This window comes from Pteropus medius, unplaced genomic scaffold (genome assembly GCF_902729225.1).
Source record: "Pteropus medius unplaced genomic scaffold, Ma_sr-lr_union100, whole genome shotgun sequence".
Lineage (NCBI taxonomy): Eukaryota > Metazoa > Chordata > Mammalia > Chiroptera > Pteropodidae > Pteropus > Pteropus medius.
Window position 1 is genome coordinate 26,328,158 of NW_024344378.1, and position 16,352 is coordinate 26,344,509.

The 16,352-nt window shown below is 37.7% G+C and overlaps 1 protein-coding gene across 6 annotated transcripts in view; it reads left to right on the forward strand.

Moving 5' to 3' along the window:
* Nucleotides 1-16,352, forward strand: part of CPEB3 (cytoplasmic polyadenylation element binding protein 3) — a 165,525-nt gene that overhangs the window by 110,477 nt on the left and 38,696 nt on the right. For all 6 annotated transcript variants that reach the window (XM_039871733.1, XM_039871734.1, XM_039871731.1 and 3 more), the window contains exon 7: nucleotides 10,102-10,220. In XM_039871733.1, coding sequence (XP_039727667.1) covers nucleotides 10,102-10,220 — 119 coding nt within the window. The remainder of the gene's footprint in view (nucleotides 1-10,101; nucleotides 10,221-16,352) is intronic.

Consider the following 16,352-nt stretch of genomic DNA (forward strand, 5'->3'; position numbering starts at 1 on the left):
CGTCATTTTTTCACCTATGTCATACAATTAAGGCTTAATAGGTGCTAAATAATATCTGGCTCTTGTGCCACCACCTACAGAAAGTCGTCTCAGATTTTTCTATCCATGTCTTCACTGAAAAAGAAAATCTGTTTTTTTTCTATGAAGTTCAACTTTTAAAAAAATACATTTTAAAAGATACTTCTTAGTATCCTTAATGCATTGTTTCTAGATTAGAGTTCTTTATATACTTATTCTTCATGACTTTCTTGCACTAGCTCATATATTCCTTGAGAATAAGGATTTGATCATGTCAGTATTCCCCTGCAGTCCCTAGGGTGCACAGTAAGTGTTCACTAAGTCTTGGAGATCAGATATTCTCATTCAAGAGAAAAATGAATAAGGAATCCAGTTTAGAAACCTGCAGTGTTCTCCAGCAGCAGGCAGGGGCTGATGAGCTGCTTTATCTCTTCTCACTCACTGCCCTCAATCCTACACTCTCTTGAACTCTACTCATTGTTTCCTAAATGTGCCAGCCCTTTGACCCTTCCATGCCTTGACCTGTGCTCTTTGCTGAACTTGGAATGTCCTTACTTCCTAGAAAAGTAATTCTCCTCCAGCTCAGATATGGCCTTTGCACTATAGCTTTCCCTGGTTTTGGACACCTCTGTGTTCTATTTGTCTCTCACCAGTGTTGTGTAGGATATACCCCCAACATAGCACTTTCATGTTGTTTCTTAGTTATTTATTTACTGGTTAAATTTTTCCAGGGCAGGGTTCTTGCTTGGCTTATTCATCTTTGTAGCTTCAGTGCCTAGTATCATGCCTTTGTACCTCTTAAATATTTTTGGTTCTATTGAATTGAATCCAAAGACAAAGACTCCTGAGGCAAACCAGGTAAGTCTTCTGACCTGAAAGCCAAGGTCAGAGAGAATGTTTGGAACAGACTTCCTGTGCCAAAAAAAAAAAAAAAGTCTGAACTCAGGCAGCTCTGGCTGGAGAGGTGCCCTTCAGGTCTCTCTAGGAAGGTCATAGGAAATCAGGGAGCCCGGATTCTGTGCAGAGACAGATCTCTCTCTCTTTCTGTGTGCAGATCATGAATCTTTCCTTCTGGAACTTTTCTCACTTAATCAGAAACTGGCCATTGCTCAGTCAGCCACCATATTTTGAAGGCAGCTGCAGTTCAGGGCACAGCTCTATTAGCTGGAATTATTTTCCCATCGAAGTTGATGTTGAAACATGTAAATCACTAAGAACATTAGTTGATTTTAAGAGCTATTGGGTCTTTCAAAAGACCCTACACCTCCTTTAGAGAATAGGAGAGTATATAACCCTCTTCTCCAGAAAGAGTTTATGGTTTTTAATTTTTTTTTCACAATTTTTTATTTTGAAAATTTTAAACCTACAAAAATGTTGTATGAATAGTACAGTGAACACCTATATGGCCATCCTCTAGATTCACCCATCATTAGCATTTTGCTACATTTACTTTCTCTCTTTTCTGTCTGTATGTGTATATATACATGTATATTATTTGATGAATCATTTGAGTGTAAGTTGTAGACGTCAAGACCCCTCACTCTTAAATACTGTAGCATGTCTCCTGAGAATAAGAAATAGCCGGATTGTTCCAGTAATGTTTTATAGAGCTTTCTTTTTTTTTTAATCCAAGATCCACTCAAAGTCTAGCCTTACATTTAGTTGTTGAATCTCTTTACTCTCTTGATTTAGACAGTTTCCTAAGCTTTTTGTCTTTTGTATTATTTGTAGAGTCCATGCCAGATGTTTATGGAATTTCACTTAATTTGGAATTATCTGATTATTTCCCCTAAATGAGATTCAGGTGAAGCACTGTTAGCAGGAAGACTGCGTAGATGGTATGCTGCACTGAGAAGGATGTACAGGATGAAGTACAGGATGAAGCCGCCCAGTGATGTCAGTTTATTGGTGGTGGTGATGTTCAGTTTGATCGTTTTTGTTATGGTGTTACCTGCCAGATTCCTCCATTAAGAAAATATCTTTTCCTCCCATTGCAATACTGACCTATGAAGTGATACTTGAAGATTGTGTGACTAGTGTGTATCCCCTCCCCAAATTCACCCAATGGTTTTAGGATATATTCACAGTTCTTGCTTAAGTTAATTATTACTGCGACGGTAACATTTATTTTATTAAAATCTTATTTAATTTAGTGAAATCTGCTCTTTAACTCCCTTAAGAGCCTTCATTCTAAATAAAACTTAAAAATACACTGAAAACCAATAAGCATCGTTTTTTATATGGCACATAGTAAGCACTTAATAACTAGTGTTTGTGGTGATGAAGTTGGTGGTGATTGTTATTTGTACTAAGGATCAGTGTAAAAAATTATAACATAAAAATTTATGTATTTAAGCACTCGGGAAGCTTTGTTTTTGAAAGGTAGCCAAGAATACTTTGAAGGTTGTTATATTCAACGTGTTCTTAGGTATTAAGAGGAAAAAATTCTTTTAATTAAATTTTCCGTTCAAAACCTTAGCCAAATAAAATGGAATCATCCCAATTTAGCACTCCCCCCTCTAATATTTTCCTGTTTCTCTCTACCCCAGAGAAGTACATTGGTCAATCCAGGCCTCCAAAAATCCCTCACTGTTCTGCCCTTCCTCCCCCAGTCTATTTGGTACCAGTGGAAAAGCAAGCAGTTCTGCCACCCATCCTGCCTGTAACCCAGGTTCGTGATGATGACAGTGCCAAGAGTTCCTTCTGCTTCCCCAGAGCTCATATTTCCACCCACAGACCGACTCTGAGTTGAGGGCCTCCCATAGCTCACCACACCTCTGAAGTCCCCGCACACTCCTCAGGTACTTGGGAAACAAGGTCACCATTTCTGAAGCTTGAGGAGTTTTATAATCCTGTTATCTCTTACTGGCTCACAGGGCAAGGGAGAACAGAGTTTATAATTTTTTGGCCAAGTTTTTTAAATTCCTTTCAAACTAATAGAAGAACTTGCCATCATAGGGACAGTTTGATGAGATTAATTTATAGTTATAACAGGCTTTTATTTAAAGAATGTATTAAAATCAGCAAATAATACCACATCTGATAATTCTCCTGGTAGAAATGGCCAATGATATATGAAAGCAAATATTCAGTCACTTGATTGCTTGTTTACAGTAATAGTCATCCTATCATTCAAATGACTTTAAGATTATTTTCTTTAGTATCTAGATTATTGCCCTTTATTCACCAAATGCTTGCAAATGCTAAGTAGAAAGTATATATTATTAATTTTAACTCTAATTCTTATAATGAGATATATGCAAAATGACAACTTTACATATCACATAAATAACTGAAAATGCAGTAAAAGAAAAATTGCATGATATCCTGGTTTACAAATCACCTTTACATATATTGTCTCACAACCTACATCTCTGTAAGATAATCAGGACAAATACTTAGTTTCTTCATTTCACAGAGGATAGAACCAAGACTCAGAAGCTTTGTTAATAAATTTAAGTTCATGGCTCCACCACCTACTTGGTGACCTTGAACAAGTCTCTTAATCACTCTGTACAATTTCTTTAACTGTAAAACAATTTAAAATAATGCCTACCTCACAGAGTATGTGTGAAGATGAAACACGTTAATACACATAAGGCACTTAGAATAGTGCCTGGTGCATAGTAGATGCTCAATGAATGCTAGCTATTAGCTGTTATTACCACTCAGCTAGTAAATGTTAGGACTTAGACCCAATTCCAGACCTTCTGACTCCTAGTCCAGAACCTTTACATAGTACCATCTGGAACTTGCCCTTTAGTAAATCATTGATTTAATTTCTGTCTCACATTGACTTTGTTATTCTTGAAGGGATATTTTTCTACTTCGTTTACTTAGACCTTAAATTTCTAAAGATCAAAGGGAAATGTGTTTGAAGGAGTCTTCCTGATTTTCTTTTTAATTCTCTGATTTCTATTATCATCTTCGTTTGCTTGACCTTGAGGTATCAGAAGGTGTTTTAGTAGGTGAAGGTATCATAAAATTGTTTTCAAGGGTTAGTTTGGATGTTTCTGGCAGATTTTGTTTTGATTGGAAGGCCTGGAGTAGGAAGTAGAATTGAAAGAAATTGTTGGACTTGAGTCATACACCTTATCTGTAGTGCTTAGAGAATATTGTCATTATTGAAAGTGGTAGCTTGCTGACCAGGGACTAGAGATGATTTGTTGTAAAAGAGCCATCCTGAAGAAACTGGCAAAGTATTATTGGCCATTCCCTAGGAAAGGAAAATAAGTTGTAGATATTTTTCTCAGTAATAATATTGTAGCAGGCTTTTACTTGTGACTCCAGTTGTTTTTACTGTCTACTGCCAATGTTGACATTTATGACTGTGAGATAGTCCTGACTGAAAATCTGTGTGTATTTGTGGTAGCTAGTCAGCTGCAATGGGGAGACACACTTCTTTTCCTGATCCTGAATTGAACCCAGTACAGGATTTGATTTGGAAGATGGCATAGGGTGCACAGTGATGTGCAGGAAAGGTACATTCAACTTGGTGGCCTTCCAGAGGCAAGGAGCTGGAGAAAGCACCAACTCTCTGAGCATGCCCCATCCCCAGGCCTTTTTGATGTGCCTGTGCATAGTGTTCACCGACAGGGTCCTCTCCAAGAACAAAAGATCCTGTATACCCCTTGTGGAAGATCTGTACCAGGATTTAACCTGGTGAGGCAGGTTTAAGAGCATGTGCTAAGACTTTTTCTTTATGATATTTGCATCTTTGAACCCACTCATCTCTTTGTCAAGTGAAATTAATGTTCTCACATTAAATGAAAACACTGAATTTTTAATAGATTCCCTGGAGCTTGGTGATAGTTTGATACTGTTTCCAAAAGAGAGAAGATATGAAGAAATGATATATTATCTTTTGTATTTTTGTAATTAGGTTTTATTTTTCTTGCCTGGCCACCTGCTGAATCCTCCAACTCCTCTGGCCTGGGAGCAAAGCCCAGAAAACAGCTCTGGGTCCAACCAGATAGGCAGCCTCCCTCATGCAACTACACACTCATTCCTGTGGGCTTGTGTGGTGGCTTTTGTCTGTTGCATCAGCCACTCTTGGTGTGCTGGGTAGTGGTTGATCTTTTTCTTCCTACTGCGTTTCCTTGGATGTTCTGTATAATAGATGAAGAGTTTGGAGAAAAGGATTTAAAAACAAATTAAAAGTACCCATTATTCGTTACCCACTGCCACTGTTATTACGTGCCGCCCAGGATTCCGGAGAGCTTTGCTTCAAGGCCAGTTGATTAACACCTTTGTTCGATGTATGAGAATCTTCTGAATATATGGGAGTTCTTATCCTTTTCCACCAGTTACATCTTTCTGGCATGAAATGCACTGGAGGAAAACTGTATTGGTGATGGTTTCCTCTGAAGTCAGTAGGAGGGCTGGGAGTGGAGGGGATGGCTGAGAGACTTAGCAAAGCTAGAGGGGTTGTAGATAGGTTGAAACTTTAATACTCAGGCTTAGACTAGCTCACGAAGGGCCTTTGCTCAGCTGCCATTCATGAATACCAGTGTGGCACCAAGAGCCAGAATTGGCCCCTTGAATGTCTGTTATCCTCTTTGACATCATTGCTGATTCTCCCAAATCAGTCCTTGCTCCTGGGCTCCCATGGCACTTTTTATCTTCACTTGTCTCCCTCAGCTTTGTAGCAAGTAGTTAATTGTCTAAATGTCTGTTTCTTCTACCACGTAATTTCTTGACAGCAGGAACCTAGTCTCGTTCACCTCAAATTTTCTCATAATCCATAGATTGTGTCCCACTTGCATCAGTTGCTCAGTTAATCTTCCTGAATTAAACTGAACAAAGCTGGAACAAAGTATCCATGGAAATCCTCCAGCTAGTGGCCATGTTTATAGATTGTATACCCTGTCATGAGACAGGGGAGTATCCTTGGGAAAACAGAGCACTCAAATACCAGAAGTAACCTAGCACACCAGCTTGGCTGTTGGGCCTTGGACAATTTTCATTGAGATATAATTTACATATCATATAGTTCACCCATTTTTTCCTATATTTTTTATTATTAAAAATTATTGGGGTGACATTAGCAAAATCAATTAAATTTCAACTGTATCATTCAACAGTAAGTTGTATATATAAGTTGCATTGTTTGTTCACCACCCAGAGTTAGATCTCCTTCCATCACCAAATATTTGACCTCTTTTACCCTTCTCTACCTCTCCCTTCCCCACCTTCCCTCTGGTAACCACTAATCCACTGTCCATGTCCAGGAGTCTGTCATGTTTGTTGCTTTCAGTTTTACATTCACATATGAGTGGTACCATGTGGTTTTCAACTTTTGCTGTCTGGACTTATTTTGCTTAGCGTGATTATCTCAGGATCCATCCATATTGTCACAATGGCAGTATTTCTTCTTTTCTTATGACCGAGTAATATTCCATTGTATATATGTACCACATCTTTATCCAATCATCTATCGTAAGACATTTCAGTTGCTTCCATGTCCTGGCCGCCGTGAATATTGCTGCTATGAACATCGGGATGCATATATTCTTTGCATATAAATGTTTTCTGTTTTTTTTTTTTTTGGGTAAAAATACCCAGAAGAGGGATTGCTGGGTCATATGGTAATTCAATTCTTAGTTTTTTAAGGAACCTCTATACTGTTTTCCATAGTGGTTTTACTAATTCACACTCCCACCAGCAGCGTATGAGGGTTCCTTTTTCTCCACATCCTCTCAACACTTGTTATTACTTGTTCTGTTGATTATAGCTATTCTAACAGGTATGAGATGGTATCTCATTGTGGTTTTGATATGCATTTCCCTAAGAGCTAGTGAAGCTGAGCATCTTTTCATATGTCTGTTGGCCATTTGTATGTCTACTTGGGAGAAGTGTCTGTTCAGGTCCTCTGCCCATTTTTTAATTGGATTGTTTGGTTTTTTATTGTTGAGTTGTGTGAGTTCTTTGTATATTTTGGATATTAGACCCTTACAGGGGCATTGTTCGCAAATATATTCTCCCATTCAGGTGGTTGCCTCTTTGCCTTGTTGACAGTTTCTTTGGTTGTGCAGAAGCTTTTTAGTTTGATGTAGTCACATTCATTTTTGCTTTTACTTCCTTTGCCTTTGAGGTCAAATTCATAAAATCCTTTCTAAGCTCAAGGTCCATGAGTTTAGTACATATGTTTTCTACTATCCAATTTATTGTTTCAGGCCTTATATTCAGGTCCTTGAGTTAATTTTGGTGTATGGTGATAGACAACAGTCTAGTTTCCTTCTTTTGCATGTGGCTTTCCAGTTTTCCCAGCACCATTTATTGAAGAGGCTTTTTTTTCTCCATTGTAAATTTTTGGCTCCATTATTGAATATTATTTGCCCATGTATACGGGACTTTACTTCTGGACTCTCAATTCTGTACAACTGGTCTGTGTGTCTTTCTTGCTGCCAATGCCATGCTGTTTTGATTATTGTTGCTTTGTATTCAGGCAGAGTGATACTTCCAGCCTCATTCTTTCTTCTCTGGATGGCTTTGGCTATTTGGGGTCTTTTGTACTTCCATACCAATCTCATGATTTTTTTTTGTTCTATTTCTTTAAAAAATGCTGTTGGGATTTTGATGGGGATTGCATTAAATCTGTTTAATGCTTTAAGTAATATGATCATTTTAACTATGTCGATTCTTCCAATCCAAGAACACATAATATCTTTCCATTTCTTTGTGTTTTCTTCAATTTTTTTTAATAGTGTCTTATAGTTTTCATTATATACGTCCTTCACATGTTTCATTAGGTTTATTCCTAGATATTTTATTCTTTTTGTTGCAAAAAAAAAGGATTTTTTTTTTCATTTCTTTTTCCGAAAGTTCATTATTAGAGTATAAGGACGCTGTGGATTTTTGTGAACATTGATTTTGTATACTGATTCTTTACTGTATTTATTTATTATTTCTAATAGTGCTTTAGTGGAGTCTTTAGGCTTTTCCATATGTAGAATCATGTTGTCTGCAAAAAGTGACAATTTGACTTCTTCATTCCCTGTTGGATGCCTTTGATTTCTTTCTCTTGCCTTATGGCTCTCACTAGGACTTCTAAAATCATCGAATAATAGTGGTGATAGCAGACAGCTTTGTCTCATTCCTGATCTTAGAGGGCAGATTTTCAGTTTTACACCATTAAATATAATGTTAGCTGAGGGTTTGTCATACATGGGCTTTCTTATGTTGAGGCACTTTCCTATTATACCCATTTTATTAAGTGTTTTAATCATAAATGTATGCTGTATCTTGTCAAAGGCTTTTTTGCTTCTGTTGATAGGATCATATAATTTCTGTTCTTTCTTTGTTTATGTGGTGTATCACGTTAATCTATTTGCATGTGTTAGATCATCTTTATGCCCTTGGAATGAAGCCTCCTTGATCATGGTGTATAATCTTTTTAATGTGCTGTTGTATTCGATTTGCTAGTATCTTATTTAGGACTTTTGCATCTGTGTTCATGAGATATATTGGTCTGTAGTTTTCTTTTTTTGTGTTATCTTTACCAGCTTTTGGGATCAGGGTAATGTTGGCTTCATAAAATGAGTTAGAAGTACTGCCTCCTCTTCAATTTTTTTAGAAGAGTTTGAGAAAGATAGGTATTAAATCTTCACCAGTATAATTTACTGGTGAAGCCTTCTGGTCCTGGACTTTTACTTTTGGGGAGGTTTACGATGATATTTCAATTTCCATACTGCTAATCAGTCTATTTAGATTTTCCAGTTCTTCATGATTCAGTCTAGGAAGAGCGTATATTTCTAAGAATTCATCCATTTCTTCTAGGTTATTAAATTTGGTATCATTTAATTTTTCATAGTATTCTTATATGATCCTTTGTATTTCAGTGGTACCTGTTTTAACTTCTCTTTCATTCCTGATTTTGTTTAGTCGTGTCCTTTCTCTTTTTTCCTTAGTGAGTCTAGCCAGGGGTTTGTCAATTTGATTAATCTTCTCAAAGAACCAGCTCTTTGTTGCATTAATTTTTTCTTTTGTCTTTTTGTTCTCAGTTTTATTTAATTCTGCTCTCATTTTAATTATTTCTTTCCTGCTGACTTTGGGCTTCATTTGTTCTTCTTTTTCTAGTTTTTTAAGGTGTGATGTTAGGTTGTTTATTTGAGCTTGTTTTTGTTTCTTGAGATAAGCCTATAGTGATATGAACTTTCCTCTTCTTACTGCTTTTGCTGTGTCCCAAAAGTTTTGATATGTTATATTTTCATTCTCATTTGTTTCTATGTATCTCTCGATCTCGCCTTTTCTTTCTTCTCTGACCCAGTCATTCTTTAGTAGCATGTTGTTTATTCTTCATGTGTTTGTGGTTCTTCTCACTTTCTTTTTATAGTTGATCTCGTTTCAAAGCATTATGATCAGAGAATATGCTTGGTATGATTTCAGTCTTATTTAAATTTGTTGAGGCCAGTTTTGTGTCCCAGCATATGGTCTATCCTTAAGAATTTTCCATGTGCACTAGAGAAGAATGTATAAGCTGCTGTTTTGGGATGAAAGACTCTGTAAATGTCGATTATGTCCAGTTGTTCTAATGTATCATTTAAGGATGTTATTTCCTTATTGATTAGTTCACCCATTTAAAATATATAGTTCAGTGGTTTTCAGTATGTTCACAGAGTTATGCAACCATCATCATAATCAATTTTAGAAAACTTTCATCATCCTAAAAAGAAAATCTGTACCTCTTCCTTCCAGTACCCCAGACCTAGGCAACCACTAATCTATTTTTTTTTTTATCTCTATAGATTTGCCTATTCTAGACATTCCATATATATGGAATCATACAATATGTGGTATTTTGTGCCAGGCTTTTTTCACTTAGCATAATGTTTTCAAGGTGTATCCATGTTGTAGCATGTTGCAAGCCTAAAGCAAGGTAGTATTTGTAGAGCACCTAATACAATGCCTGGCACATGAGAGTCTCAGTGACTATAACTTGCCCATCTCCCACTTCAAGTGTTTAGATTTCAGTCAGAATTTGCCAAAGCCAAAGTAAAACAAGAGATAAAATTTTAATTAGTACTTTGCGTTTAATTTACTGATTTCTTCCCCTACCCTTTTTTTTTTTCTTTTCTCCCCAAGGCTATGCCTTTCTGCTGTTCCAGGAGGAGAGCTCAGTACAAGCTTTGATAGATGCCTGCCTAGAAGAAGATGGGAAACTATACCTGTGTGTGTCAAGCCCCACCATCAAGGATAAACCGGTAGGTAATATGCAGCCATCTGTTGTTTTTCTAGAGCACATGTGCAATTGGAATAGCTGATGGCCTGCCTCCTCCTTGTAATGAGAATGCTGGTAACTAGGATCCTCTTACCCAGGGTAACCTTGCTATGCAGTAGAGCTGGACTGTTGGTGGTGGAAAGCTAGTAACAAATTATTCAGTATTTCATTTTATACCTTAGAGACTGCATGTAAACAAATGTGCCCTTGTCTTTCACTTTACAGCTCTTTTAAGCTAATTCCTGCTCAGAAACTCCGAAGTGAAGTAAATAATGCTCTTAATGATTTCAGGAGCTGGTTTCTATTATTATTTCAGATCAAGGACAGGAATAATTTTTTTAAAAGGTCATAATTATCAATGTTTATGTGTCTTTGAATGCAAAGCATTATGTTGGGTGGTACCCACAGATGGCTAAATAGAGCCTTCTGGGCCAGGAGGTTACACTGTAAAATGGATAGTTTCAAACAGGGCAGGAGAGGGGAAGGACAGAGAGCATGGATCCAAGACCATAAATAAGTTTACACTTATACAGAGTTTGTGGTTAGGAGTTTGTGGCTGCTGAACCAAAGAGTGTGAGTGAGTAAGTCATCGAGTAAGAGAGGAAGACTTCTTCCTTTCTCCTGGCAGAGTGGATATCACTGGAGAAGGGGCAAGACTATGATCCGAGCAGAAGAAAAGAACTTGGTTAACTTGGGAGAAGTAGAGCTCTGTGGGAAATTGGGAGGGGTGAGTTTGTGTGTCAAGACCTGGTGCTACGAGTGGAAAATAGAGTAAAAATATTGATGTGGACCAAGGCATCTGTCACGGGGCCTGCAGCATCCCGTGTAACACTTAACACCAGAGGTGTGGGGCTTGCTGGGCAGCAACATTTGTTTTCAGAAATGTGCATGGGGAAGGAGTTAGGATCGAACATAGAAGTTAGGGTATTGACTGTAGAATTTAAGTATCTGCTTGGCTCTGAATAAGTCGCCTAATTTGCTGAATCTTGGTTTCCTCATCTATAAAATGAGAAGAATAATGGTACCTCTCTGGGTTGTTAAGAGGCTCTGATAAGAGGAAAATGAATATGAAAACATTTTGTGAGGTCAGGTACTTGTATAAATGTAACTGAATGGTGCTATTAGCCTAACGAAGTGCCATAAATCTCAGGAGAACAAGGTTAGAGCTTATCTGTATGGTAACATTTGTTGAAACAAATGGTGACAGCTAGAACAAGGCTTACAATGATTGCCAAAGAATGATGCTGGGACTTGGCCAGCTGTAAGGAGGAGACTACAATGTGTAAAGCTGAAGAGACAGTCACTAAAGAATGGGGATATTGAGTCATATTAGAATAATTGATGCAGAAAAAGAAGCATGGATTTTAGCGAGTGTGAAAGTGCCACTATAATTTTCAAATTCTGGGGCCATTACCATATTTTTATAACAACAGTTAACGGTGTTGGTTAGGGTTGCTATACAGGTGAGGAAAACAATAAGAAATGGTAGGTGGGGGAAAGGAGTAGGGAACTTTTGTTAACTTTGGCCTTAATTTAAACAGTGTGGAGAGGCTGTTATGAGGGAGACATGGGGACAGACTGGAATGGAAGTGTTCAATATTTCATCTAAGTAAATAATAAGAAACTTGAAATAACTTTTCTAAATCTCTTTGAAATAGCGTGAGATTAGAAAGATCGAACCAAGTTTGGAGGCTCAGCTGTCTGAGAGGTAAATGATCAACCTCCAGAGAGCCACTGCCACTGGCACATCAATAGACGGGGAGTGGGAGTGAGTTAGGAAGGGTTAAGGTGGGATTGGTCATGCAGTCTAGAAAAGGATTAGAAATTTTATACATGTATATGTACACACACACACACACACACACACACACCCATAGTAGATTAAGAAGCCATTAAATTGAGAGGAGGAGACTAGAGATGAGCAGATGCAAATGGGGCTAGTATACTTTGAAAGGGTCATTACTGGCTCTGTGGGGGGAAGAGGAGGATAATATGCCTTGTCAGGACAAGCTCTCACCAGGACTGGACATCTCCTGAGAGAGGAATGAGCAGTGGTGGTTGCAGATGAAGGTGGTGGGGAGGCAGCACCATTACTGTTGAGTGTTTTCACTCTAAACACATGTATTACCCTTGGCTTGAAGGACTTTTGAAAATAATTAGTGTAATATATGTTTTGGAAACATCTATGGAGAAACTAATTTTCATTGTTTGTGTTTCTACAAATTTTTGCCTTATTGCAGTTTTCATTTTCTGAGCTCAAGTGAAGCAGTTTTATTGGAGCTTGGTGAATTCTAAATAGTGGCTGCCGATCACGTATTTCTTTGACCCAAGCACACTCAGAATTTCCAGCATAAACAATTTGAATAAAATTTATGCTAGGAAACATAAAAGTCTCCAAACACCTCTAATTCTAATGAATTGGATCCCATTTTGGATTCCAATTCTTTTGGCTCCACTTTTGAAACCTTCTCTTCCTGTGCTTCAGCTCTACATTTGTCACTCCCAGCCTCATTTGGCCACATTTACCTACCGGGTTTCGGTACATTCCACCTCATTTTGGATGCCCCCACAGAAAGTGAGGGCTGGGCAGAATGTCTAGGAGTAAATGAGGACCTTGGCAATAGCTCAAGGTAAAGTCAACCTTTGGAGCTCATTCACCAAAATCTCTGAGCTATGACTTTTTCTCACTTTTTCTACTTCTTAGCTTGGCTACCTTTTAGGATCCTAGTGCCCTCATTCTGTTGTTTAGTTCTCTCCAATCCTCCCTAGATTTCTCCTTGGAAATATACTGTGTTCCAAAATGACCTCACAGATTTTCTATCCTCTATTCTTCCTCCCACCCACTCCCCACCCTGCCCCGATCAAACCAAAAGCTGTTCTTTTTGTGTAGATTAGGTTAATCAGATTGTTTTCCTAACACAGAGCCCAAGAGCAACGTCTCTTCTCAGTTATCCTTTCTAAGATCATGTTTGTTTGTTTTTAACTCAAATGAATCCCTAATTCGTGGATTTCAGGTAGTATTAGGGAGACATTTTTGGTTAGTGATTACCTTTCATTAAATGACTCCACTCAGACTATTCTGCGTATAGGTCTGATCTTGAAAGATGACAGAAGAAACTGTATTTATGATCTGATTAGTTGATTCCTTAGTCCCAAAGAATGGATAGACAAATTGGTAAGAGCAGGAGCTGTTGCAAAAGTTCTAGGTCTATGATTTTTTTCCTTCTTCCAGCAAGAGGAATTCCATAGCTCAGGTGTCCCAGGCTTCCCAGAGAATAGCTATGTCCGTGTGCAGGCTTTTAGTGAAGTGGACAGACTTTGTGACAGGTGGTCCCTCTTGTCAAGATGACTTTTTAAATGTATAAATAGACTAAACCTGAAGCCTTAAGACTACAAACTGATAAGAGTAGGAAACCTAGGAGGACCTAGAAGCCTCAAAAAGGAGATGAAGGAAATATTTCTGGTTCTTACCTTCTAGAACAGTTTGGTCAGAGATCTGGAATAGCAAACATCTTGGAAGGAGTATCAGAGGTTTCCTGCTTCTTCCTCCTTATAATTTATAACATAGTAACAATTTACAAATATCCATAAATATAACAGATTGATTTTCCTATATGTTTAAAAATTGTCTCACCAAACTGAAATGAGCTTATGTAAGGTTAGTTCTTTAGATAACATGGTCATTCACTTAAAACTTGAAAAATAAAAATTGAAAAAAAATGTTAGGAGCAAGGAAACTGGAAATAGAGGCTGGTTTGATTCTTTAATTTTTAATTCCGTCCAATCTGTTTATGATTCTGGTCTCTCTGGCCTCCATTTATATAGGAATGAGATCTCTAGCACTTTTAATCACTACTCTTCAGCTACCAAAGCCAGATCCTTTTGCCTGGGATTTAATGCCTTCCCAGTCTGACTTCAAATTTTTCTAACCTTACCTTTTTCTCCTTCCCTTTCGGAACCCCATATTCAATTACCTGAAATATTCCCATCTTAATTTCTAATTTCTATTTTTATTTTAAAATCTCTATCTAAGGCCATCTCCTTTCTGAAAACTCTGATCACTACATTATGTATAGCAAATCGTACCTGCTATGATAGCTATCTCCAGCCCACATACAGCCATCTTTTTTAACCGTGTGCCTTCCTTCCTTCAAACCACCATTGAATGCATACTGTGGGCAAGGCATTAGTATTGGTTACTGTGAATCAGAACTTACTAAGAATCAGACTTAAAATCCTGTGTCAAAAATGTGATAGCATAATGGGTAGATAACACAAATATATAAATACACAAATCTTTAGAGCCTGGTACATAACAGGATCTCAAATATTTGTCAAATTAAGCAAAATAAAAACAAGATAAGATACAGATTAAGTACTTTGGAGAGTTTATATATACCTAGAGTGATGAAAGAAAGCTTCTTGAATGAAGTGTCATTTGAACTAAGTCTTGAAGGATGAAGATTTTGGAGACTGGCTAGGAGAGGTGGAGGTACTACGGTGTGGGGGAATAGACATTTTGGAGAAAGACAACAGTATGAACACAGAAATGAAAAACTGTGGTATGAATGGAGAAGTTGTGTTGGTTAGAAGGGGCACAAATGTATGAAATGGAGTAGAGGAAAATTAAAATGGGAAAAATAGGTAGGGGCTAAGTTATAGGGCACCTTGATTGACAGCCTCTGTCCTTGGGTTTGTGGTATATTTACTCAAACTCTTTCATTCTCCATCTACTAATTCTTAAGACAGTAACTATAATTTTACCTTCTCAATTAAATCTGGTTTCGTTATATCCCACCTTGGAAATCTACAGCACTTCTTATCTTTTTTATTTATTTGTTCCCTGAATCCTTGGTCTAAACTTGTGATTTGGGCACCTTCCATCATAGGAATTTCTCTAAAGAAGGAATTCCTCCTCTAAAATGAGGGAAGTACCTCCTATTCATAATAAATCCTACTTTTCTCCCCCGAGTCTGATTTAGCAAATGGGTCCACAGTTTCTTAGTCCTTGAGTTTTTCGAAGCTTTTATTCCTTTCCGGGGAGGTCTAAAAGATGATGCAGTTTCAATAAATTAAATGGTATCTAGTGGACAGAATAGCCAATCTGTCCCCTAAGGCAGTGGTTCCCAAACTTTTTGGCATCAGTGACTGGTGCTCCTATGAGAACCTGATGCCAGATGATCTGAAGTAGAGCGGAGGCAGTGATGCTAGCGCTGGGGAGCAGCTGCAAATACGGGGTGGGTGGTGGGGGGAGTAGAGAGGAAGGGTTTGGGGATCTCCGCCTTAAGGGATCATAGTCAGTGTTTTCCAAAGTGTGTTCTGAATAACACTTGTCCCAATAAACACTGGTCTCTTGAGAGGATCATTGACAAAAGATTTACTCATAATAATAATAGGTGTTGTATATTGAGCACTTACTTTGCATTTTATATTCATTTTTTCCTTCAATTAAAGGTTCCATAGCCACAAACATTTGGGAAACATGATATCTTAAGGTTCTGAGAAGTCCTACAGTAAATAAATGTGTGTAATAGTGTTTAATCCAGTATATCATTTACCTGTTTTAGAATTATACATGTGAAGATTTCAGTGGAATTAGTATTCCATGAAGCTCACTCAAAGAATAGGCTTCTTCCCAGGAAAAACTTAGGTAACTTGAACTTTTATGTGTACATTCCTCTCAAGTGTTTTAGTGATCAGCATGCCAGTAACAACATCCTTGTCCTAGTACCCCAGAGCTGAAAATACACATTTATATAGACATTGGACAAAATTATATGGCTGCAGAGCATGATTGCCTGAAACTATGAACCTAGAAGTTAAAATAGCTGAGTATAGTGCCAGTTTCATTGTTAAATCATTTTCTCGAGCTTTTCTATCCCCTAGGTTTGTTAGGTTTAAGAAGAGTCTATCATTACTTCTTTAATGAATTGAAAATGGGCATAATGTGGTTGGAAAGAAGAGAGAGGTTAATCGCTCACAAATAAAAATGCACGTGGACTTGCCCAGGAGGCAATCAGAGGTGTGACTGGTAGCCAGAGCCTGGAGCACAGGAGTCTTGCAGGTGCACAAAATCTTTGCAGAGGAAAGAGTATGGATAGACTTTGGGTTAGAT